The sequence below is a fragment of the Dermochelys coriacea genome, chromosome 2 (assembly GCF_009764565.3).
Source record: "Dermochelys coriacea isolate rDerCor1 chromosome 2, rDerCor1.pri.v4, whole genome shotgun sequence".
NCBI classification, from domain to species: domain Eukaryota; kingdom Metazoa; phylum Chordata; order Testudines; family Dermochelyidae; genus Dermochelys; species Dermochelys coriacea.
The window spans coordinates 39253460-39277719 of record NC_050069.1 but is presented as its reverse complement, the minus strand read 5'-3'; the positions used below and the strand labels follow the sequence as shown (position 1 = coordinate 39277719).

General features: G+C 41.6%; 1 protein-coding gene across 2 annotated transcripts in view; it reads right to left on the bottom strand.

Annotated features, from left to right (window-relative positions):
• Positions 1-24260, bottom strand: part of SNX31 (sorting nexin 31) — a 68713-nt gene that overhangs the window by 42517 nt on the left and 1936 nt on the right. For both annotated transcript variants that reach the window (XM_038390605.2, XM_043507506.1), the window contains exons 3-4: positions 7895-8009; positions 6858-6922 (exon numbers count right to left, since the gene is read on the bottom strand). In XM_038390605.2, coding sequence (XP_038246533.1) covers positions 6858-6922; positions 7895-8009 — 180 coding nt within the window. The remainder of the gene's footprint in view (positions 1-6857; positions 6923-7894; positions 8010-24260) is intronic.

The window sequence follows — 24260 nt, the reverse complement described above, 5'->3', positions numbered from 1 at the left end:
CCCGTTAAAGCACTATTGCGGCATCGTTTTAGTGTTGCCAATGTAGACTAGCCCTTAGTATCATGCAAGACACAATAAATGATGCCTGCAAGTCTTAAAGATGTAGCAATGGAAATGAGGACGCTACAGGGACATATGAAAGATCAAGTTTATTCATCTCTTTCAAAACTATTACAGAATTCCTTTACCATAAAACATTTTTACAAGACATTGATTGTGCTATTAAATATTTGAAGCATCTCAACCAAAGCCATATTGTTAAGCAAGATTCTTTAATATTTAAGTGAATGTCTCTTAAGCCTTTATTTAGACCAATTAAAGGCACTTAAGTACAGATAATGATAGAGAATGGACTTTAGTCATTCACACAGCTTTCTGGTCTGCCCCAGAATCTAGCTCTTCCCAATAACGAAAGAACACCCAGCACTATTGCTACATGTATGATGAAGAAATCACTTTGTGTAAGTCTAATAATTATAAGATGAGGTTGCAAACAAAAATGTTGTGGAACTAGTATCTTTGTCAGGCAGAAAACTTAAAAACTCAGCACAAGAAACAAGACATTCCAAAGTGGAACAGAAAGGTCTCTTGATTGTGTGTTGCGAGGATACACTGACTTTGTATTAAAACTTTTAAGATTTATTTCAACCTACCATGACATGCAAGAAGCAACTGACTATGTGGTGTTCAGTATCTCTCACTGTGTACTTTAATAAATGTATTTGACTGTACAATCAGTTCGAAACATTACCCCGCATCGGATGTTTCCCAAACCAAAGAAGAAATTCACATCCACCATACAGATAGCCAGTTTCAACACTTGCAATACACATGTAGGAATATGTTTCAGAGTGGTAGCCGTGTTAATCTGTATCAGCAAAAACAACGGAGTCCTTGTGGCACCTTAGAGACTAAAATTTATTGGGGCATAAGCTTTTGTGGGCTAGAATCCACTTCATCAGATGCACGGAGTGGAAAATACAGGAGCAGATATAAATACATGAAAGGATGGGAGTTGTCTTATCAAGTGTGATGTCAGTCTAACAAGATAAATCAATCAACAGCAGGATACCAAGGGAGGAATGAAGTGAGCTGTAGCTCACGAAAGCTTATGCTCTAATAAATTTGTTAGTCTCTAAGGTGCCACAAGTACTCCTTTTCTTTTTGCGAATACAGACTAACACGGCTGCTACTCTGAAAAAAAGGGAGGAAAGGTAACTTTTGAAGTGGTAATGAGAGCAGCCCATTACAGACAGTTGACAAGAAAGTGTGAACAACAGTAGGGAGAAATTAGTATTCATTCCAAACCCAGTGCCCCCTCCCCCATTTAAGACAACATAGTGGCAAAGTTTTTTCCACCAGAGCTCTGATAAAAAAGGCTTACTATCAGAAATTAATAGTTGAGGGGGGAAATGGGAAGATAAGGGGACCTGTGAAGGGAATCAACAGGAGTCATTCTGCTGTTTTTAAAGGCTTTGGATCAGAGCCAAAGGGCATGGCTACACTTGCGAGTTAGAGCGCATTAAAGCGGCCCCAGGCACCCTAACTCACTAAGTGTCCACACTGGCAAGGCACACAGAGCGCCCTGACACGGTGGCTGGAGCGCTCCTCGTACTCCACTTCTAAGAGAAGCATAATGCATGCTGCACTGCAGCACCAAAGTGGCTGCCCTGGTCTGTTAGTGCACTCTGATCGGCCTCCAGAAGTGTCCCACAATGCCTGTTCTAGCCAATCTGGTCATCACTTTGAACTCTACTGCTCTGCCCTGACCTCAGGTGACCAACCATCAGACTCTGCCCTTTAAATTCTCTGGGAATTTTGAAAATCCCCTTCCTGTTTGCTCAGCAAGGCGTGGAGTGCTCTCAGTGAATCTTTCCAGGTGACCATGCCTCCACGTGCCAGGCGATCCCCAGTATGGAGCAATGGCAAGGTGCTGGACGTCATCAGCGTTTGGGGGAAGGAAGCTCTCCAGTCCCAGCTGCGCTCCAGCCGTAGGAATTATGATACCTTCGGGCAGATATCAAGGGACATGATGGAAAGGGGCATGACAGGGAAACACTGCAGTGCAGGGTTAAAGGGAAGGAACTGTGGAATGCCTACCACAAAGCCCATGAGGCAAACAGCTGCTCCAGCGCTGCCCCTGCGACCTGCTGTTTCTACAGAGATCTGGACGCGATACTTGGGGGCGACCCCACCTGCACTCCAAGGACCACCATGGACACTTCAGAGTGGGCTCAGTTCAACAAGGCAGGAGGAGGAGGAGAAAAGCGGGAGCGAGGGTGCTGAGGAGGAGGAAGACACCTCGGCATCCCTAGAGGCATGCAGAAGCTGTTCTCAAGGAGGAAGGTAGCCAGTCGCAGCAGCTGGTGCTTGGGGAAGGACAAACACCAGAGGAGATGCCCAGTAAGCGGCTTTTATTTTGGGAAGAAAGTTGTTCGGTGTGGGCTCTTGGGGTGAGGAGGGTTAGGGCTGCATGCATATCTAGATGTGGAATAGGGCGTTGATGTGCTCTCTCACATCGCGATGATCTCTTCAAAGGTCTCATGCAGAATGAGCAATGCATTTGCATAGGTTCCTTGGGAGAGCTACTATACTACTTGTCCCAGTAAGGCTAACATGTCTGCGCCACTGTGCCATGAGGGGTGGGGAGACCATTGCTGCACACAGGCAAGCTGCATATGGGTCAGGGCGGAAGCCGCATTGTAGTGGAAAACCCTCCCTTGCTTCCCAGGTCACCTTCAGCAGAGAGGTATCTTCCAGGAGGAACTCCTGTGGAAAATATGGGGACAGTGTTCAGTAGGGGCCCCCTGCAGATGTTAGCTCTCCCCAAGGTACACAAACCTAGAGAACAATACGGCTGTGAAACAATCAGTCCCCCTTGCCCCTGTGCTTAATCAATGTTTTGGGGCTCCTCTGGGTTATGTGCGCTCGCTTTGGGATGGGCAAATTCTGCTATTGTGTAGACTGTGCTTGTCTTTAAGTACGGGGGAATCATTGCTCTGTCTGGTGTGAACAATGCTGCCTCTGTTAATCATTAATCTGTTAATTGTTGTATTTTGCCTTTACAGATGCAACCTTGAGATCTCGGCCGGCTTTATCATCACTGGCCAAAAGACTTCAAAGAATTAGGAAAAGGCCATGTAGAAGCAAAGAGGACATGCTGCATGAAATAATGCAGCAGTCCCTCAAGGAAAAATCAAAAAGTGCAGGAATGGCAGGAGAGTGAAAGGAGGGTCCACCAGCAGAATGCGGATTACCAGCACCAAAGCATGGAGCAGCTCAGCAGCATTATGGAGCGCCAAGCAGACTTGATACAGGTGCTCGTACCTCGCCGGCCCCCCTTCTCCCCATGCAGCCCTTGTTCCAAAACGCTTTCCCTTGTGCCCCCATGTCACCTCCAACCCACTTTCCCCCACATCCGGGTCTTATTGCCACCAGCTGCCTCCAACACCTGTCGCTTTACCACCCAGCCCTGCAAACTACGACCCTTACCCACTGCACTCAACCCCCATCACCATGCATTTTAGCCAACCTGAAGTGCAGCACTCATTGCACAGCACTCCAGACAGGAAGGCTGAGTATGAGAACAGGACATACGCAAAACTGTGATTGAACTGTTCCCCACCCTACCCCCTTGTCCTTTCTGTTTCCCAAGAAGTTGTGTTTCTTTTCAATAAATGAATTTTCTTTTCAATAAATGGATTTTTTGGCTTTGAAAAACATTATTATTGCATTAAGTAAAAGATACTGTAGCCCAGGAAAGCAACAGGCACTGCAAGTCAGTGTAGCGAACACAGATTCCTAACAACATTGGAGCCACCACTCCGCACTCCTGTGCAGGGCATCAAACATTACTGGTGGCTTTCAGCCTCAAAATGCTCCCTCAAGGCATCCCTAATCTGTCTGGGCCCCTCTAATAGCCCTGCTCTCTGGCTGTTCAAATTCAGCCTCTAGGTGTTGAGCCTCCGAGTTCCATGCCTGAGTGAATGCCTGCCAAACCCTTCCCTTCACAAATGTTATGGAGGGTATAGCACGCGGATATAACTGCGGGGATGTGGTCATCGGCCAGGTCCAGCTTCCCATACAGACAGCGCCAGCGGCCCTTTAAACAGCAAAAAGCACACTCCACAGTCATTCTGCACCAACTCAGCCTGTTGTTGAACCGCCCCTTGCTGCTGTCAAGGCTTCCTGAGTAGGGTTTCATGAGCCATGGCATTAAAGGGTAAGCGGGGTCTCCAAGGATCACAATGGGCATTTTGACTTCCCCTACAGTGATCTTCTGGTCCGGGAAGAAAATCCCGGCTTGCAGCTTCCTGAACAGGCCAGTGTTCCGAAAGATGCGTGCATCATGCACCTTTCCGAGCCAGCCTGCGTTAATGTCAATGAAATGCCCACAGTGATCCACATGCGCCTGGAGAACCATAGAGAAATACCCCTTCTGATTAACGTACTCTGATGCTAGGTGGCTGGTGCCAGAATTGGAATATGCATCCCATCTATCGCCCCTCCACGGTTAGGGAAACCCATTTGTGCAAAGACAGCCACAGTGTCATGCACTTTACCCAGAGTCATAGTTCTTCTTAGCAGGATGTGATTAATGGCCCTGCAAACTTGCATCAAGACAATTCCAACGGTCGACTTTTTCACTCCAAATTGGTTAGCAACTGATCGGTAGCTGTCAGGAGTTGCTAGCTTCCAGATTGCAATGGCCACCTGCTTCTCCACTGGCAGGGCAGCTCTCAATCTCGTGTCCTTGTGCCACAGGGTGGGGGCGAGCTCCTCACACAGTCCCATGAAAGTGGCTTTTCTCGTCTGAAAGTTCTGTAGCCACTGCTCATCATCCCAGACTTGCATGACGATGTGATCCCACCACTCAGTGCTTGTTTCCCAAGCCCAAAAGCAGCGTTCCATGGGTGGCGAGCATGTCCATGAATGCCACAAGCAATCTCGTGTCATATGTGTTACATGAGTTGACATCATCATCGGACTCCTCACTGTCAGTTTGTAGCTTAAGGAGCAACTCGACTGCAAAACATGATGTGATGGTGAGACCCATCATCATATTCCTCAGCACTCTGGGCTCCATTCCCACAGGCTGAAAGGGAAGACAGAGCGCGCAGTACAAAAAACGTTGGAAGATGGCGCCAAATGTGGACAGAAGCACAGGGATTGCTGGGATGCAAAGCGATGCATCACAGGGCATTGGGACAGGACCCAGGATGCCCCACCCCCTCCACCACCTTCCCACAAGCCACAGCGCCAAAATGGGAAGAGGTGCTCTGTCGGATAGCTGCCCATAATGTACAACTCCCAATGCCACTGCAAGGGCTGCAAATATGGCCACACCTGTGTGCTTGCAGCTGACAGTGTGAACACATTGCAGCGCTTTCCCTACTGCGCCCTCCGAGGGCTTGTTAACTCACAGCGCTCTACATCTGCAAGTATAGCCATGCCCTAAGATGCTAAGTCCTTCCCTAAATAAATCTCTAAGGGCTTGTCTACACTGGCACTTTACAGCGCTGCAACTTTCTCGCTCAGGGGTGTGAAAAAAACCCTCCAGAGCGCTGCAAGTTTCAGTGCTGTAAAGTGCCAGTGTAGACAGTGCACCAGCGCTGGTAGCTATTCCCCTCATGGAGGTGGGTTTTTTATAGCGCTGTGCAGCGCCTACACAGCCATGTTAAAGCACGGCCATGGCAGCGCTTTAATATTGCTAGTGAAGACACGCCCTAACTCTCAAATACAGAGTGCTGCTTTGCTCACTGAGAAGAACCTTTCCTGGTCTGGAAATTAAAAAAAAAAAAAAAAAAGAGGTAGTAAATAAGCCACATTTTTATTGTGAAAGAATTTGTCTATGCTTTGTGTGGAATGCTTCTTTACACAATTACCTATAATCTTGCTAGCCCTAAAATTCACAGCAAATATGAAATGAGCAATAAAGTTAAAATTAAACATTAATTGTTACATTATGAAATTCTTTCAAGCATAACTTCCTCTCAGGAATTTCTAATAACTATTAGGATTATGGTCATACAACAGGTAGATGCTTTCCATAACCAAAGACAAAGAATCCCTTTGGAAAGAGCTTCTCACTGTGGTATTTAAGAGCCAAACTAAACATAAAATTAACATATTGCAAAGTATTGCACATCCACAAAGACCATGATGGGGGTGGGGAGGGGAAGAAAAAAAGAGAGTTAGTTACTTTGGGAGTCATAACAGTTTCCCGATTGTGTGTTTACTGCAATGTCATGGTTGACGTTTCAATGCAGTGAGGATTTTTGTGATTATACTTGATATTCCCCTCCCTCACCTTCTGCCCCACTATGGAGCAAGTAAAAATGGATTTTGAAAGCAATTCAGGTTACAACACTCCATATACATGCCAAACTCTGTCTGTCACTGTGTGTTACAAGATAAGAGAAGCTGACATTCACAGCAGTCATCAATACACTTATCGCCCTAAAGTACTGACACAACCAAAAAACATCTATGATTGCAAAACCCAAGAATGTGTATAATCCTTTCAGTGAGCTCTCAACAAAAGACTTTTCTGGGCATTATTTAGGGGCGAAAGATTCATCAAATCTCCCACCAGGACATAAATAAAGCAAACAATTATTTTTATGGTGAGGTACAGAGAGGAACAATTTATCATGTGGATAAAATGATAACACCTAGCTCTTACATAGCACTTTTCATCAGTAGATTTTAAAGTACTTTACAAAGGAGCTAAATATTCTGAGCATATGAATACAAGGAAGCACACACAGAAAAAGCAGCCTTTGTGCAGAGGAGCTGAAGCACAGGTTCAATTGTTCCAAGCAGCTAATTGTGTTGCTGAAACATTCAAAACTTACCTGCTGTAATTTTCTAAAAAAGCTGATGAAGACATCACTGTTCGTAACACTTGGATCTACAGTTACTGAAAAATAAAGGCACAGAAATCAAAGTTAGTTGAAGGGGTGGGAGAAAAGGGTCTGTGTCTGAAAGTAAGATTACCTGCAATGCCCCTCTAAGTTAACATATAACTATCAAAAGACTTCTGGTAGAGCTGTCAATGAGTGCTTTACCCATCCTTTGATTTAAGCAAAGTTTGCTTTTTATTGGATGGTGCTCAGATTACTCCCAAGTCCTGCCCAGCAGAAGACAGGTACTGCATTAGGTACGCACCCCGATGGTGAAACCTGGCTCCACTGAAGTCAATGGAAGTTTTGCCATGGACTTCACAGGACAAGGATTTCATCCCAGTATTTAATATATGGGCCTAAAGTTGTGGTCATTTATTCAGGAGCCTATTTTCTGAAGTGCTGAGCACCCAGCAACTCCCACTGACATTATCAGAAGCTGCTGGCTGCTCAACAGTTTTGGAAGTGAGGTTATTTAAGAGATTACTCTTATGTTTTTTTTTTTTTGAAAGTCTTGCCTACAAAGCATACATTACATTAAAGGCCACAAAATGTCTCAGTGCTTCCTATTTCTTGTAGTTGAAAGGGTTACATTTTAATTTATTGTCTTACGTGAAATTCATGCATGACATATTATACCTGCACTTCAGATATATAGTTTTCCTATAAATTTCATGTGTCTTGTAACAATTCTCAAGTCTCTGCTTAGAAATTTGAGAAAAATAAATTTACTTAGTTCTAGAAAAAACAGAGGCCAATTTAAAGGCAAGAGGAGGGGTATGGTTTTTGAAGGGACCTGCCCAAAGGCTCCGTTTTTCATTTGAAGTCAGTGGAAGTATTTGGCATGCTAGGTCTGCAGGATCAGGCCCCCATGTAGTTTAATCCAAACATTCAGGGTATGCCCCCACCAGACCCCACAAATCATGACTTGCAGAATCCATAAACAGAGTTGAAAACCCAACCACGTAGTGAAAGCAGAGACTCCATACCACTCTGTAGATATTGCTCAAGCTGAGACCTCCTCTCATCAGCCATGGACTTGGTCATTGCAAGATAGAACTTTGGAGGGAAAGCAGGCACGGTACTCCCAAAGATCCGTCTTAGCTACAATGGCAGTCAAATAATGCTTAAAGTTAGTGAAGATCTGCTATGGGCTTCTGTGGACATCACCATATTACTATATTCCCCAGGTTGGAGATGGCCATTCACTTTAGCCCCAAGGCTACTGACAGCTCTCTCAACCTCTAAATGTATTCAAGACATACAACCCCTTCAGAGCCAAACAATGTAATCAACAATACTTTCTTCAGAGCCACTCAGAGGGAACCCTGTCACCAATGCAAAGCATGCTGCTTTTTGTTTTGTTTTTAGCTTTACGCAATCTGAGTAGCAGCTTAGAAGTAGTTTATCAGTTCCAAGTCAGAAGGATTGCAGCATGTCTACTTCATGAAGTCTTACACACTCTATAGACAAATGCTACGCTGTCTTTGTCAACACTCAGTATTTGCTTTCCAAATTATTTATACAATATTACAAATAAATCTTGGTATGATCACATAAACCCTCTCTTTTGGGAACCACTGGCGTCTATCCTTGCTTCACAAATGCAAAGAAAGGGATCCTCAACATGCCGTAATCCTCGCGACAGGTCTCCCTTGCATCACTGTATTTCTTTAACATATTACAGACTCTGTATAGAGTTGAGAAATATTTGGAGACACTTTACATTTCCAATTGGCTGTTACCATATTTTACAGTCAGCTGTGGTTGAATGGGTGGACAGTAAGTTTTACAGAGAGCATGTTGCTTCCTGAGCACTTTCAACTCACATTGCAACCAAGCTCAGCAGAAAATTGAACTCTGTTCTGTCAACAGCATAAAACACTCAATTGGCTTGGCTTTTGTTTTTAAAAATACATCATCAGGCAGAGTCACTGTTCGCCACCCAACACAATACCAGTTTTTTGCAGTTTAGATTCCCCCAGAAAGTGATGGAAGACATAGGAAATATGATCCTCTTAGTTCAGTTGAATTAAATGGAGATTTTCCAACTTGGCATTTGGACAATCCAATGAGAATCTTCCCATACACAGAAGGGAGGGATCTCAAAGAAGGAGCAACTGTTTTTAAAGCTACAATTTACAATTTGCCAACTCTTGTGATATTATCCAAAGTCCTGAGATACTTGGCATTTTTTCTTGAAGCCCCAGCTCCTAGAGTCATATGAATGTGAAATGCTCAGCTTTCACTTAAAAATAAAAGTTTCTAACTCTCTTGCTTGTGGAAGAAAGCTTGAAATCATGAACAGAGTGCACCCTAAGGCCTCAGAAACCCAGAAGAAAAATTCATTATTTTTAAAATGATTTTTCAGCCACCCAATTTATTGATGGGGGGGGGGGGGGCTGACTCAGGATTTTTGACCCTGTAGGGTTGGCAATACTGAAGTTAAAGAATCCTGAAATAAAGACTTCCATTCTCTCCTACTCACGCTGTTTGATCATGTGATCCCCAAAACTGGAAGTGCTCCTGCTTTCAGGACCTCATCTGATCAGTTAACACACACACACACACACACACACACACTCACTCACTCACTCACTCAGACCCAGCTTTTGTAAACCCTTAAGGGGCCACCAGGCAACAGGCTGGCAAAAATGAAAAGCCAGCTGAAAACATGTGCACCTCACAGACCCTCCTTGATTATAACAGACTGTTGTAGTAAGTAAATAATTTAAACTGTTTGGGTTTTTTTTTTAATATTACCCTATACTAAAGGTGCACATTGATACTATTTGTTGGTTTTCCCACCCCCATGGCTCAAGGTCATACCTGACTAACATGAAAAGAGCATCAAAGGTGTACTTTCTGATTAAAATAATTTTTAATGGGAGGCGCAGTCCCATTGTCACCAATGACGTGCTACAAGGAGTTTAAAAGTATTTACAAAGGTGTTAAACTTCCATCCTAACACAAGTGACTGATTAAAATCTAGAGCTTGTAAAATTAAAAAAATTGTAAAAAGTTTCAGTCATTTCCATTTTTTAAAGTGATTCACAATATTTATAAGGATTTTGAAAAAATGCCATAAAATTAATTTTGCCATTTTGAATTTTTTTTTTTTTTTTGCAAAAAAAATAAAACTTGTGTTTTCAAAAGGGGCATTTTTTACCTGAAAAACTTTGTTTGAAAAATTTCAGTCAACTCTAGTCAAAGCTATTTCATTTAGTGGAAATACAGACTGATTTCTACAGCTAGACACCATTTGGCCACTATTGAGAAATGACAGTTCATGGATCAAGGTTTATTATACATTTAATGCCACTCTCTGGAAGCAGGGGAAATTGAGGTAAAAAACATCATCGACATTTTCAGGAAACAGGCATAACTGACAAGCCTGGACAAAAATCCCTCTCTCAGTAAAGCAGTTTCTGAATATATTAAGATTTGTGTGAGCTTTGCTTGTGGCCCATGTAGCAGCTGCTCCAGTACCCCTGCACTGGCAACACATCACCACTTCCCAATTTGTTTATTATTTACCTGTTATTAGGTACTTGTAAATTGCCTTGAGAGACCCAGAGTATAAAAGGAGCTATGGAAAACCAAATCACGTTTTCCATGTAGTGTAGCTGCATAAATATAATAAGAATAGCAGCTTTTATATAGTGCTTTTCATCTTCAAAGTTCTTCAAATACATACACTGATCCCTCCAAAGCCTCAGACAGAGAAGCATTCTCTGCTTTTCAGAGAGGGAAATTTAGGCAAAGATATGAAGTGATTTGCCAGAGTTCAGAGATAGAGTCAGAGCTCAAATCAGAACCTCCTGCCTCCTCACCTGCCTCCCCGCCATGCCTCTCACCCATGTAATGCAGCACTACCCATCATCATCAGTAGTTTGTACAAATGGAGACATGGACTATTTTAAAAAAATCCAAATCAATGAGAGCAATTAATCCACCTTGGAATGACTGCTTGGTAAATTTTATTTTTCAAACTTAGGCTATGTTTGTCTGAAGGATTTGGGGAGTGGGTAGGGTAGGGAGTGGAGAGAAGTTTCTCTCAACCTAGCGGAATCCGATCTGCTGAGCAATCTCCAGCATTCTAATTCTTCCGAAAAGTATCTCACTTTTTCATACTTCTAAGAACTATAGAAATTTTCCATAATAAGTTTACACACATACTTTGGAGGGTGGAGGTGGGGAGTTAATTTAATCAGACAGAGCTATCAGTCTGCAGGCATTCCAACATGACTGGAAACTTGGTTGTTTCCAATACTCACCAGCCCAAAAGATGGACTTAAATTTTAAACGCAAGCAGACAATCGTTAAGGCTGTACCTGGCAGAGCTATGTTCTGGTGGCCAGATTCACTTCCAGCACAAGGTTGCAGATCTCCAGATAGCAGTAAATTTATCTAGAGAAGGAGCCAGAAGCACAAGCTGCTTGCAACTCTTGCTCTGCTGGAGACCTCAAAGCCTGGTAATACATTCCAAAGCGGGCAAGGCCAGGTTGACTGGGAGAAGAGCTGAATCAACGTCTCTCCAGGGCTGCTTCCACTAGTAGAGTCCTATGGACGTCCAGCCAGGTTTAAAGAGGTCCTATCTTGTGGAGAGACTAGGTGAGTGAGATAAGCTCTTTCACCAACAGAAGTTGGTCTAATAAAAGGTATTACCTCACCCACCTTGTCTCACTGAGCTTTTCTTCGGGTCTGGGAAAAGTACTCAGTGTGTCACAGCTAAACACAAGATCAAACAGATTGTTTAGCAAAGTCATACTCAGACCTCTGTGGTTCAGAAGCCAAATTAGTGATTAACATTACCCAAAAGAGCCACGGTAGTATGAATTCATTGTTTCTTTTTACACACACACACACACACACACACACACACACACACACACACACACACAAGTGCACTGAACACGAGTACACTACATGTTGTGATAGGCACGTGTAGGACCTATGGAACTTGAAATGTGTGTTGTTGGGGGTACTGATCATCATAGCAGTGTTATGGCAGTGTCTGGTGCTGCTTTGAGTTGTGGAACAGGACACCCACATACCCCGAGAGAACTTGCTTCAATACAGAAGAAAAACCCGTCTGATCGCACACCCCTAGTTGTCACGTACCACCCCAGGCTGGAACTCATACGGGGTATCATACAATTACAACCCATGCTTGATGAGGACCACATCCTGAAAGAAATCTTTCCTGAACTCCCTCTTTTGACCTTCAAACAACCCCCCAAAATCATCAGAAGCAAGTTCCCCACAAAACCTTTCAAAACCATGGGACTTACTGTGATGCTCTGTACCTCGAGGGAACACCTTACACCCCCAGGTTTATCTTTATAAAATGGTTATGTGGTATCCAATGCAGTTTGTCATGTTGGGTGTCTTCGGAAGGCTCATGATGCATTGAGCATGGTTGTTATAGTGATGTTATAGTAATTGTTACAGGAATGTTATAGTAATGTTATAATTTCATGTATATAGTTATGAGGCTGAAAATGTGCCCTCATGACTTAGAGCAAGCCCAGGCAAAAAATCTCCAAGAGCAGAGGGGCAGTTCACACCCCATCACAGCAGGTATGGGACAAACCCAGCCCAGACTCACAGGAACAAAAGACGCCGGCCTAGGCAACAACAAAAGACTCTGTTAGGGCTTGGCTACACTTGCAAGTTAGAGCACATTAAAGCAGCCCCGGGCACCCTACCTCACTATTCGTCCACACTGGCACGTAGAGCGCTCTGACTCTACGGCTAGAGTGCTCCTGGTATTCCACCTCGGCGAGAAGATTAACGCTTGCTCTGCCTTGCCTGAAACATCCCGGCGTCAGTGTGAACAAGGCGTTGCATTACTGCGCTCTGATCAGCCTCCGGAAACATCCCATAATCCCCTTAAGTCAAGTGGCCACTCTTCTCATTGTTTTGAACTTGCTGTAGGAATGCGGATATGCCCTTTGAAAGCTCCATTTCTGACAGCCGGCTGCTTATCTGCTCTGAGACAAAGCAACCATTATTGCGGAATGCTGTGTGAGAGAGAGAGAGAGAGGTCTGCTGCTGTCTAAATTTACAAGACAGCATGTGGACATGCTCTCAACGCCCCCAAAACCCACTCTCTCTCTCCCCCCACATACACACAAAATACTCCAGCACACGTCACCCTCCCCGCCCATTTGAAAAGCACGTTGCAGCCACTTACATGGTGGGATAGCTACCACAATGCACTGCTCTCTGTGGCCATTGCAAGAGCTGCTAATGTGGCTATGCCAGTGCACTTGCAGCTATCAGTATGGACAGATTGCAGCACTTTCCCTACTGCGCTCTACGAAGGCTGGTTTAACTCAAAATGCTCTACATCTGCAAGTGTAGCCATGCCCTTAGACTCTGGAGTGAGTCACCCCCCTTTCTTTGGTCAGTTTGGAACTGCGATGAGGAAATGTTCACCTGACTCTGAAGGGGGGAGGGCAAAGCCAAGAGGGAAGAAAGGACATGATAAAAGGGAGAGACATTTGCCATGCTCTCTCTCTCCCACCTTCATCTACAGACACCACACCAAGCGACTGAAGTGCTGATCAAAGGGGAGAGCCTGGCTGAAGAGCAATCAGCCAGCTTGTGGTTAGAAGCATCTAAGTTTGTAAGGACACTGGAAGTGTTAAGATCAGCTTAGAATGTGTTTTGCTTTTGTTTCATGTGACCAAATCTGACTTCTTATGCTTTGATTTATAATCCCGTAAAATCTATCTTTATAGTTAATAAATTTGTTTGTTTATTCTACCTGAAGCAGCGAGTTTGGTTTGAAGAGTTTCAAAGGCTCCACTTGGGAGAACAAACCTGGTATATATCAATCTCTTTTAAATTGACAAACTCATATAAGCTTGCAGTGTCCAGCGGGCATAACTGGGCACTGCAAGACAGAGGTTCCTAGGGTTGTGTCTGGGACCAGAGATATTGGGTAGTGTCATTCGGTTGCACAATCCAAGGGTTTGTGCCAGAGACTGTGCGTGAACAGCCCAGGAGTGGGGGTTCTCACAGCAGAGCAGGGTAAGGATTGGATACCAGAGTCAAGGATTGGAGTGACCTAGCAGATCACTGGTCCAGATAAAACCAGAAGGGAATATCACACCTACCCATGCCTATCCCAACATTTGGTGTACCTCATCCAGTGTACTAAATGCCCCAACAACTATGTGGGTGAAATGAGACAATCACTTCACACCTGAATGAACTTACACAGAAAAATGATGAGATAAAAACACTATGTCAACCATGGGTGAACACTTTTCCCAGCATGATCACTCCATTTTGGACTTCTCAGTCCACATTCTTAAACTGCAAAACACATTCTAAAGATGAGCCTGGGAACTTAAATTCATAACTTCCTATGATTTTTAGTGTCTAGCACTCAGTAAAGACATTGGATTTATGGATCATTACAACAATCTGTAACCCACTAACACACCTTCATCTTGAATGCTCTCTGATAACATGTTAAGTCCTTATGCTAAACAATTTGTTCCCCCTTGTATTTAGCTGCAACACTCTGGGTATGTGTACACTGCAATACAAAACCCACAACACGGAGTCTCCGAGCCCAGGTCAGCTGACCTGAGCTAGTAGGGTTCAGGTTTCAGGGCTAACTAAAAATTGCAGTGTAGCTGTTTGGGTGCAAGCTGGCGCCTGGGCTCTGAGACCCTGCGAGGGGAAGGGTCTCAGAGCCCAGGCTCCAGTCCGAGCCTGAACATCTACATTGCAATTTTACAGCTCTGCAGCCCAAGCTCCACTAACCCAAGTCAGCTGACCCAGGCCAGCCTCCTTTTTTTTTTTTGCAGTGTAGATATACCATCTGAGTATCTTTCCCAGACCTGAAGATGAGCTCTGTGTAGCTCGAAAGCTTGTGTCTTTCACCAATAGAATTTAGTCCAATAAAAGATATTACCTCACTCACCTTGTCTCTCTACTATCCTGGGATTAACATAGCTACAACAACGCTATCTTGTGGAATCCACCTAATGGTAAAACCCTCCATCCATCTGGCCCAAGACATACAAAGCAGTGAGTATTGTTTCTTTTCCATCCATCCACAAAAATGCTCCTCCGCCACAGAAAATGGTCATTAGTTTCAAGGGTAAATGGCTGGAATTATCTAATGAAGTGTTTAGCCCCACCCACACTGTCTAAACCAACTATTTCACCCACAGCCACGTTCCATTATATGGTAAAAGCCTAGGGCAGATGAGGCATTTGAGATAAGATTTCTAACCTGGAAATAATAGTCAGAGCAGCATTATTAAAAGGAGTTAGAAAGGTGTCAAACTGTCCGTAAAAAGGGATTAAGGGAGTTATACTTTTAGATACAGTCTGGATGAAGCATACAGAAAGGGGCTCCTAATTTTAAAGGGTATTTAAACATGTTTCATATGCTAATAAAAATATTTTTATATGCAGATACTTAAACCCAAAATATAAAATTAGTCTGCTATACGAGTACACAAAATTGAAAAACAAATGTATTGTAATCATTAAATTCTTTATGCCTAATTATTTTTGTGATTAATTGGTTTTTAGAATAATTTTCCAAACAGCTGTTCATGAAAATCATGGCTGTTCCTAGACTTACTCAGTGAATGCTGGTACAGTGTTTAGAATCAATCAACATTATGCTTTTGTCTTCAGACCAATTGTTACCATTTCATACTTATCTACATGCCTCCAGCTTTCAGCTAGACTACATCACACAATCCATTGTCTACAGCCAAGCTCTAAGATACAACCACATTTGCTCCAATCCCTCAGACAGAGACAAACACCTACAGGATCTCAATCAAGTGTTCTTAAAACTACAATACCCACCTGCTGAAGTGAAGAAACAGATTGACAGAGCCAGAAGGGTACCCAGAAGTCACTTATTACAGGACAGGCCCAACAAAGAAAGTAACAGAACGCCACTAGCCGTCACCTTCAGCCCCCAACTAAAACCTCTCCAGCGCATCACCAAGGATCTACAACCTATCCTGAAGGACAGAGACAGGCCAGTCCTCGCTTACAGACAGCACCTCAACCTGAAGCAAATACTTACCAGCAACTGCACATCACACAACAAAAACACTAACCCAGGAACCTATCCCTGCAACAAACCCCATAGCCAACTCTGTCCACATATCTATTCAAGGGACACCATCATAGGACCCAACCACATGAGCCACACAATCAGGGACTCGTTCACCTGCACATCTATCAATGTGATATATGCCATCATGTGCCAGCAATGCCCCTCTGCCACGTACATTGGCCAAACCAGACAGTCTCTACACAAAAGAAATAAACGGACACAAATCAGACATCAAGAATTATAACATTCAAAAACAAGTCTGAGAACACTTCAGTCTCCCTGAACACTCAATAAAAGACTTAAAAGTGTCCATTCTTCAACAAAAAAAAACTTCAAAAAACAGACTCCAATGAGAAACTGCAGAACTGGAATTAATTTGCAAACTGGACACCAACAAATTAGGCCTGAATAAAGACTGGGAGTGGATGCGTCAAAGAACTAAGAACTAATTTCCCCATGCTAATTTCCCCCTACTATTACTCACACCTTCTTGTCAATGGTTTGAAATGGGCCACCCTGATTATCACTACAAAAGTGATTTTTCCTCCTGTTGATAATAGCCCACTTTAATTGAATTGTCTTGTTAGAACTGGTAAGGCAACTCCCATCTTTTCATGTACTATGTGTATATATCTATCTATCTTCCTACTGTATTTTCCACTCCATGCAGCTGATGAAGTGGGTTTTAGCCCACAAAAGCTTATGCCCAAATAAATTTGTTAGTCTCTAAGGTGCCACAAGTACTCCTTTTCTTATTGCATAATTGTTCACTACAGCTTTTCTTGAACAGTTCTCTGAAGCATCTAGTTCTGGTCACTGTCAGAGACATAATACTGGGTTAGTTGGACTGCTGGTCTGATCCAATGCAGCAATTCCTAAATACTGTGTTACTCCATCTCTAGAAACTTCTCTCCTCAGACTATCTCAATCTTTAGTTCATTTTTGCCTATGACACCGAACCTCACTTTTTTTTCCCCGTCCGTGCATCTTTCCATTTGCCGTTACTGCAAGTAATGTACTTACTTGCATCTTTACCACTTGTAAATTTCCTTTCCTTTCTATCAGTAGGGGCTCTTGTATTCTGCTCTGTAAAGTGTTCCCTGAATTTCTCCACACAAATCATTATCAAAAACTTTAGGGTGCCATGTAAATATTGGTGTGCTTTTAATGTAAAGCACTAACTACACTAACCCCAAAAAAGTCTGATTTGAGGAACGCAGGCTGATAGGATTATATTAGTAGATGTTAATTGTCTCCTTCATTCAGATATCTGAGTCTTAGGAAAAATAAGCTCTACTTTAAAAGTATGGGAGACTGAACATAACTTTTTGTTCTGAAAAGGAAAGCTTTATTGCAAATTGTTTGGGAAGATTGAAATAGCTGATGGATTTCATTATTGCAAAAAACTCTTCTGTTTTGATGGGAGTTGTGGTGGTTAAATTCTCCTTACTTTCCAGCTTTGAAAACCTGTGGTGTTAACAAATGACTTTTAGATTTGGGTCACTATTCAGAAGCAGATTAAAATAGTATGCTGCTTGTCCCTTTCTAGACAAATATTAGAATAACATGCCTATGACAACCTGACAAGAAGTTAAAAAGTCAGGAAGAAAAAGCCTCTAGGTGTCAAAATTGTCTGAATGTTGATTGTCGACTTATTTCCAGGCACTAAATGTACAAAGAGTCACTTCTGAAAGGTTTCAGAGTTGTAGCCGTGTTAGTCTGTATTGGCAAAAACAATGAGGAGACTAACACGGCTGCTACTCTGAAACCTGTAATTATGCAATAGTATGCCAGAGGAAGTTTCTTTCTGACTCATGCAGGGGTGTGTGCATGGGGGAGCCAGCAGGGGCTCCGGTCTCCCCCCCAATAATCAGCAGGGAATGCAGAACTTCTCTGGCCCCGGGGCTCAGAACTCCTCCTTCTCCTGGGCTGCTGAGAGGAAAGCAAGAGCTCTCAGTTACAAGACAATGGCATACTTCCCAGCACCAGGCCAAAGTGACAACTGTTCTACTAATGCTAGGAACAAAGATCTAAAGAAAAATTAACAGGATGGACTGATTTAAATTTAAATCACTGATTTTAATCATGATTTAAATCAGCAAGCACGAATCAATTATTTAAATCAAGGCTTTCTACCTTGTTTTGAATTGGTACTTTGAAAATGTATGTTAAGCCATGTAATTGCTTAAACGTACGTGTGTGTAAGTAAAATATTTTCCAAAAGAGATAAAGTGTGATAATGGTTGATATAATTTGGTACTACGTTTTGCTAATTACCAAATTATATCACCCTCTCTCTCTTTTGGAAAATATTTTAAACACGCACACACACACACAAGCAATTATATGCTTAACATACATTTTTCAGATTATTTTTTATATTTCTATTATGTTAGAAAATGATGAATGAGGCATTTCTTACTTACTAGATGATTAATTTTTTTTACCTGTGATTTGTGTCAAGCTGCACTTGGATGAAAATTTGGAATACAATTAAAATGCACAAAACCCGACGTTTTAAAATTATTTTTGTTAGTTAAATAAAAAAACTGCCTCAAATGCACTGAGTACATCATAAGAAAGAAAGTTTATCAAAATAGGATTTACATTTAAAAGAAACTGCTTTATGAAACAAAGGAAATATTGTATATAGTTAGCATATAGAATAAATAAATATAGAATTTGAATAAACTCTGTTTTTTTAAATCAATTTTTTATCCATCCTGCACTAAACAATTAAAAAGCCCTTCTCAGGCTTCTGAATGTTCAGAAGCTGTTGAGAGACAGGCTGACACAGTGAGAAACTTTACAGAGGGAGTCTGAAGGAATTGGACATTCCCAGACCCCGGGAATGGTAAACCTTAGGGAAAGGCAAGCCTGCGTAAAGACAGGTTTATTGTTTTAAGATCTGTTTTTGTTCTAAATAAATAACATTTTGCTCTATTCAGACTGTTTGGTTCCTGGACACCACTGTCATAGAACTACAGGGCTGAGCCTAAATCAGACCTAATGAGATAATCACAGCTGATCACAAGGGACTGCTGCTAGGTACTGGCTTGAGAGTGGGAGAATCACATGATTACAGCCTGCTAGAAGCCCAAGACTTGAGAGGGAGTGCCCTCAAAGAGACCCAGAAGGATGAGAGATGCAGTTATCCCAGTGATGATGGCAGAGGATAGCGCCATGTGCTCCTGCTTACAAAACTAGAGGCAACTTTGACAGTAAAGAAAGAAAAGTTCTGAAATAATCCAGTTGTTTTAGTGATACTGTCTATCTCTGCGTCACTGTAACTCTTCATTTGTCTACTTAAGTAGCACCACCAAGACTACGGATCCCACTCTCCTTCAACCTGTGTACACATGTGTGTTTTCTGAGGCTGAAAGGCAATGCGTACAAGCCCTAGAAATTAAGTGTTCTGTTTAATATCTGAACAGATATAGGATAGTCCTCAGTTCTACAATCTTTTCCACACTATGATGTTAATATGGCTCCAAACTCTGTTCCAGGGATGCTAAGACTTAATTCATTCTTCAGGCTCATTTGGTCCTTGGCCTCTCTGCCAAGATGGCCAACAAAAGTACTAATTGTGGTTATGTTTTTTGTCATGGGACAGGTTCCTCTGGGACTAGAGCTGAGATAACCAGTCAGACAATAACAACTTTTGAGCATTACCACTAGAGCTGGATTTGAACTGGTGACCTAAATATAAAAGTTTCTATAGCCCACGACCAATCTTCAGAGTCATCCAGTCTCCCCCAAGACTCCTTTGTTTCAATGTGGCACTCAGGAAATAAAGAGCAAAACCAAGAATGAATCCAAGGAATGGAGGCATCAAAACTCATTTTACAGAAAGAAAAAGTATTTGACAAGTATTCATATCAGAAAAGCCTCTTCATCATGGGAAAGTGGGGGGGAAGCGATATAGAACTCATCAAATCCTCAATTTGAGTACTGGATAAGCCAGTGGTTCTCTACCTATTTACCATTGTGGGCCGCATCCACACAATATGTATACTACCTGCATGGGACTAAGGATGTCACATGGGCCACAGCTGTAGGTTGAGAACCACTGGGATAAACACATGCAAGTCTGAAAAACAAACTGTTCTTCTGGCTATATAGCTTATTAGCAGATCCCCTAGAGACAAAGGCTGACATTCTAAAGCTTAGGGCCTACAATTTCTAAGCTTGAGTAGCCTGGAGAAAAGTCCCCAGTCATGCAATTAAATCAACACATGCACATTTCTGCACCCACACAGAGCCCCACTGACTTCAAGTACTTGACAAACAAGTTGCAGAATCAAGATCTATGTGGTCTGCTTTTCAGAAATACAAGTACCCTCAATTCCTACTGAAGTCTGAGTTACAAATGCTCACTAACTCTGGGAAAAAAAGGCCACTTACACAGGTGCCTAAATATAGATTTAGGAGCTTCAGTTGAGGGCATGAAAATTTTGGACATGCAGAGAAGATCTATTCAAAATGCTAAAATGATTGAAACATGGACTCATGAAATCCAGATAAGACAGAAAAGAAAACTGCCAACAGGTAAAATTAAAAATTTTTAAGTTTTGTGGAAACTGTATCCAGAACAACCTTCTACCTTTTTGTTCTCAGAAATTACTACTTAAGTTGGACACTAAAGGAAGACTTAGTTGGACTAGCTAAAGAAAAGACATGTATTGGGTTACATCTACTTAAATAAAAATAAAAGGAAAGAAATGAAAAAATTGTGTTTTAAGTTTGAGTTTCATATACATCCATCCAATAAAAAGTTACAATGATTTATACTGTACATTTTAAAAAATTAGGTTTCACATAAGACACAGAAGTGCAATTCCTTCAAGGGAACACTTTCTGAATAATATGCCATTCTTGACATCCAAAACCAGATACAAAACTTCAATGTCAATTTGTTCGATTATCTACAAACATTCTGGTTTTCAAATTAGTTATATTTTCAATCAATCAATGATACTGGCTTTTATGATGATTGCACTCTCAGTGTGACCCCATGCTGTGATGTTCCATTCGATAGCATTAAGAAATTTACACGTTAAGTGGGGAGAGTGAAAAAGTAATAACAGACCACTGTTCTTGGCAGTGGGTCACTGGAGGCAATGGGTACTTCTTGGGAAGCAGAGATCTGCCAATGTAGAATAGCTTGCAAGATCAGGACCATAATATTTAGAAATAGAAGAGACCTAATAGACCAGGGGCGCCCGAACTTTTTCACAGCATGAACCACTGTAGTATCAAAATGGTCCACTTTAAACACAGAGATTATCTCGGACACCACATCTCATTTACAATCATGAAGACCACCTCCCTGCTCCTTCATAATTGCGTAACATCCCTGTCTCAACTGAAGTGATTGCTTACAATTAGGGCTGTCAATTAAATCGCAGTTAACTCACGATTAACTCAAAAAAATTAACTGCAATTAAAAAAAGTAATTGTGATTAATTGCAATTATAATCGCACTGTTAAATAATAGAATACCAAATGAAATTTCTTAAATATTTGTGGATGTTTTTCTACATTTTCAAATATATTGATTTCAATCACAACATAGAATCAAAGTGTACAGTGCTCACTTTATATTATTTTTATTACAAATATTTGCACTGTAAAAATGATAATAGCATTTTTCAATTCACCTCATACAAGTACCATAGTGCAACCACTTTATCGTGAAAGCGCAACTTACAAATGTAGATTTTGTTTTGTTACATAACTGCACTCAAAAACAAAACCATGTAAAACTTTAGAGCCTACAAGTCCACTCAGTCCTACTTCTTGTTCAGCCAATCGCTAAGACAAACAAGTTTGTTTACATTTTACGGGAGATAATACTGCCCGCTTCTTATTTACGATGTCACCTGAAAGTGAGAACAGGTGTTCACATGGCACTTTTGTAGCTGGCACTGCAAGGTATTTACATGCCAGATATGCTAAACATTCATATGCCCCTTCATGCTTGGGCCACCATTCCAGAGGACATGCTTCCTTAGTGATGACTCTCATTAAAAAAATAATGTGCTAATTAATGAGCTATATGCAAGCTATATGAACTCCTTGGGGGAGAATTGTATGCCTCCTGCTCTGTGTTTTACCCACATTCTGCCATATATTTCATGTTATAGAAGTCTCAGGTGATGACCCAGCATGTAGTTCATTTTAAGAACACTTTCACAGCAGATTTGACAAAACGCAAAGAAGGTACCAATGTGAGATTTTTAAAGATAGATACAGCACTCGACCCAAGGTTTAAGAACTTGAAGTGCCTTCCAAAATCTGAGAGGGATGGGGTGTGGAGCATGCTTTCAGAAGTCTTAAAAGAGCAACACTCTGATGTGGAAACTACAGAACCCGAACCACCAAAAAAGAAAATCAACCTTCTGCTGGTGACATCTGACTCAGATGATGAAAATGAACATGCATTGGTCTGCACTGCTTTGGATCATTATTGAGCAGAAACCATCATCAGCATGAACGCATCTCCTCTGGAATGGTGGTTGAAGCATGAAGGGACATATGACTCTTTAGAGCATCTGACATGTAAATAACTTGCAACGCCAGCTACAAGAGTGCCATGCGAACCCCTGTTTTCACTTTCAGGTGACACTGTAAACAAGAAGCAGGCAACATTATCTCCTGCAAATGCAAACAAACTTGTTTGTCTGAGCGACTGGCTGAAAAAGAAATAGGTCTGAGTGTACTTGTAAAACTTTAGAGCCCAAGTTGTTTTATTTTCAAATGCAGTTATTTTTTGTGCATAATTCTACATTTATTAGTTCAACTTTCATGATAAAGAGATTGCATTACAGTACTTGTATTAAGTGAATTGAACAACACTATTTCTTTTATTTTTACAATATAAATATTTATAATAAAAAATAAATATAAAGTGAGCACTGTACACTTTGTATTCTGTGTCGTAATTGAAACAAATATATTTGAAAATATCCAAAAAAATTTATATAAACAGTATTCTATTATTATTTAACCGCGGGATTAATTTTTTTTAATCACTTGACAGCCCTACTTACAATCCGATGAAGTGAGCTGTAACTCACAAAGCTTATGCTCAAATAAATTTGTTAGTCTCTAAGTGCCACAAGTACTCCTTTTCTTTTTGCGAATGCTTCCCTAGTGGCCCTTTTCCATGTATTTGCAGCTGTTTTCATGCAATATAGCAGCTGGACAGGAGGAGGGAACCAGCATGATGTTAACTTGGAGGTTTCCACAGACTACACTTTGAGAACTTCTGTAATAGATTATCCAGTCCACCTATCACCAGTACTGGACTGACCTCTGCAGTATGTTTTCTAGTGCTATTTCCAGTCTGGGGTTAGAATTGTTAAACAGAGTGGCTTCCATAGGATGCTATTAAACATAAGTGATCTGGACACTTATGGATATAAAAAAAATGTAAGACTGATGGAAATAATCCAACTATTTGATAGGTCTTTCACTGCTCAGCCAATATATAAATATAAATCTTTTACACCCTCCTTTACTATTTCATATTTGTTTTTGGTTCAGAGAATAGGTGATCCAGAAGAATACACTAATGAAGATCAACATGCTGTACACAGTACAAAAGAGCTTGTTATATAATTATCTGCAACACTTACTGTTATCTGAAAATTATGTGATAAACCTCTCTAGATATTTATATGGCCTTCACCATTCTTGTATACAAGGCCCTCACTATCATTCGTGGGGATTTTATCTTCACACCAACGCTATGAGGCAGGTAAGTAATTATAGATTAATTGATGTGTCCAAGATCACAGGGTGTCTGTAGTCAAGTTGGAAACTGAACCCAGGTCCTCAATCCTAGTCCAATGCCCTATTCACAAGACCATCTTACCTACCACTCTGACTCACACAGTCCATAGGTGTGTTAACAGCAGGACCTTGGCCCCAGTAAACATAGTTGGAGCCTATATACTTGAACTCAAATCAATGTTAACACCTTCCACGCAAGAACAGTTTGGAAAAAAAACCTATTATTTGAACTCTAGCATAGACAGGGCCTAAAAGAGGCTCTAGTGTTATTTATGACTCAGAGAGGAATGCTCCAATAGTTTCAGATGTCCTAAAATCAGAGAAAACTTCTTACAGTCAATGATACTAAAATTAACTGTGTGAAACCTATTCCCCTGAATATTGGGTACATGATCATTACTCAATTCCCCTTTCATAGCTTTCAGATGTTGCCAGGTCTCAATAAGGAA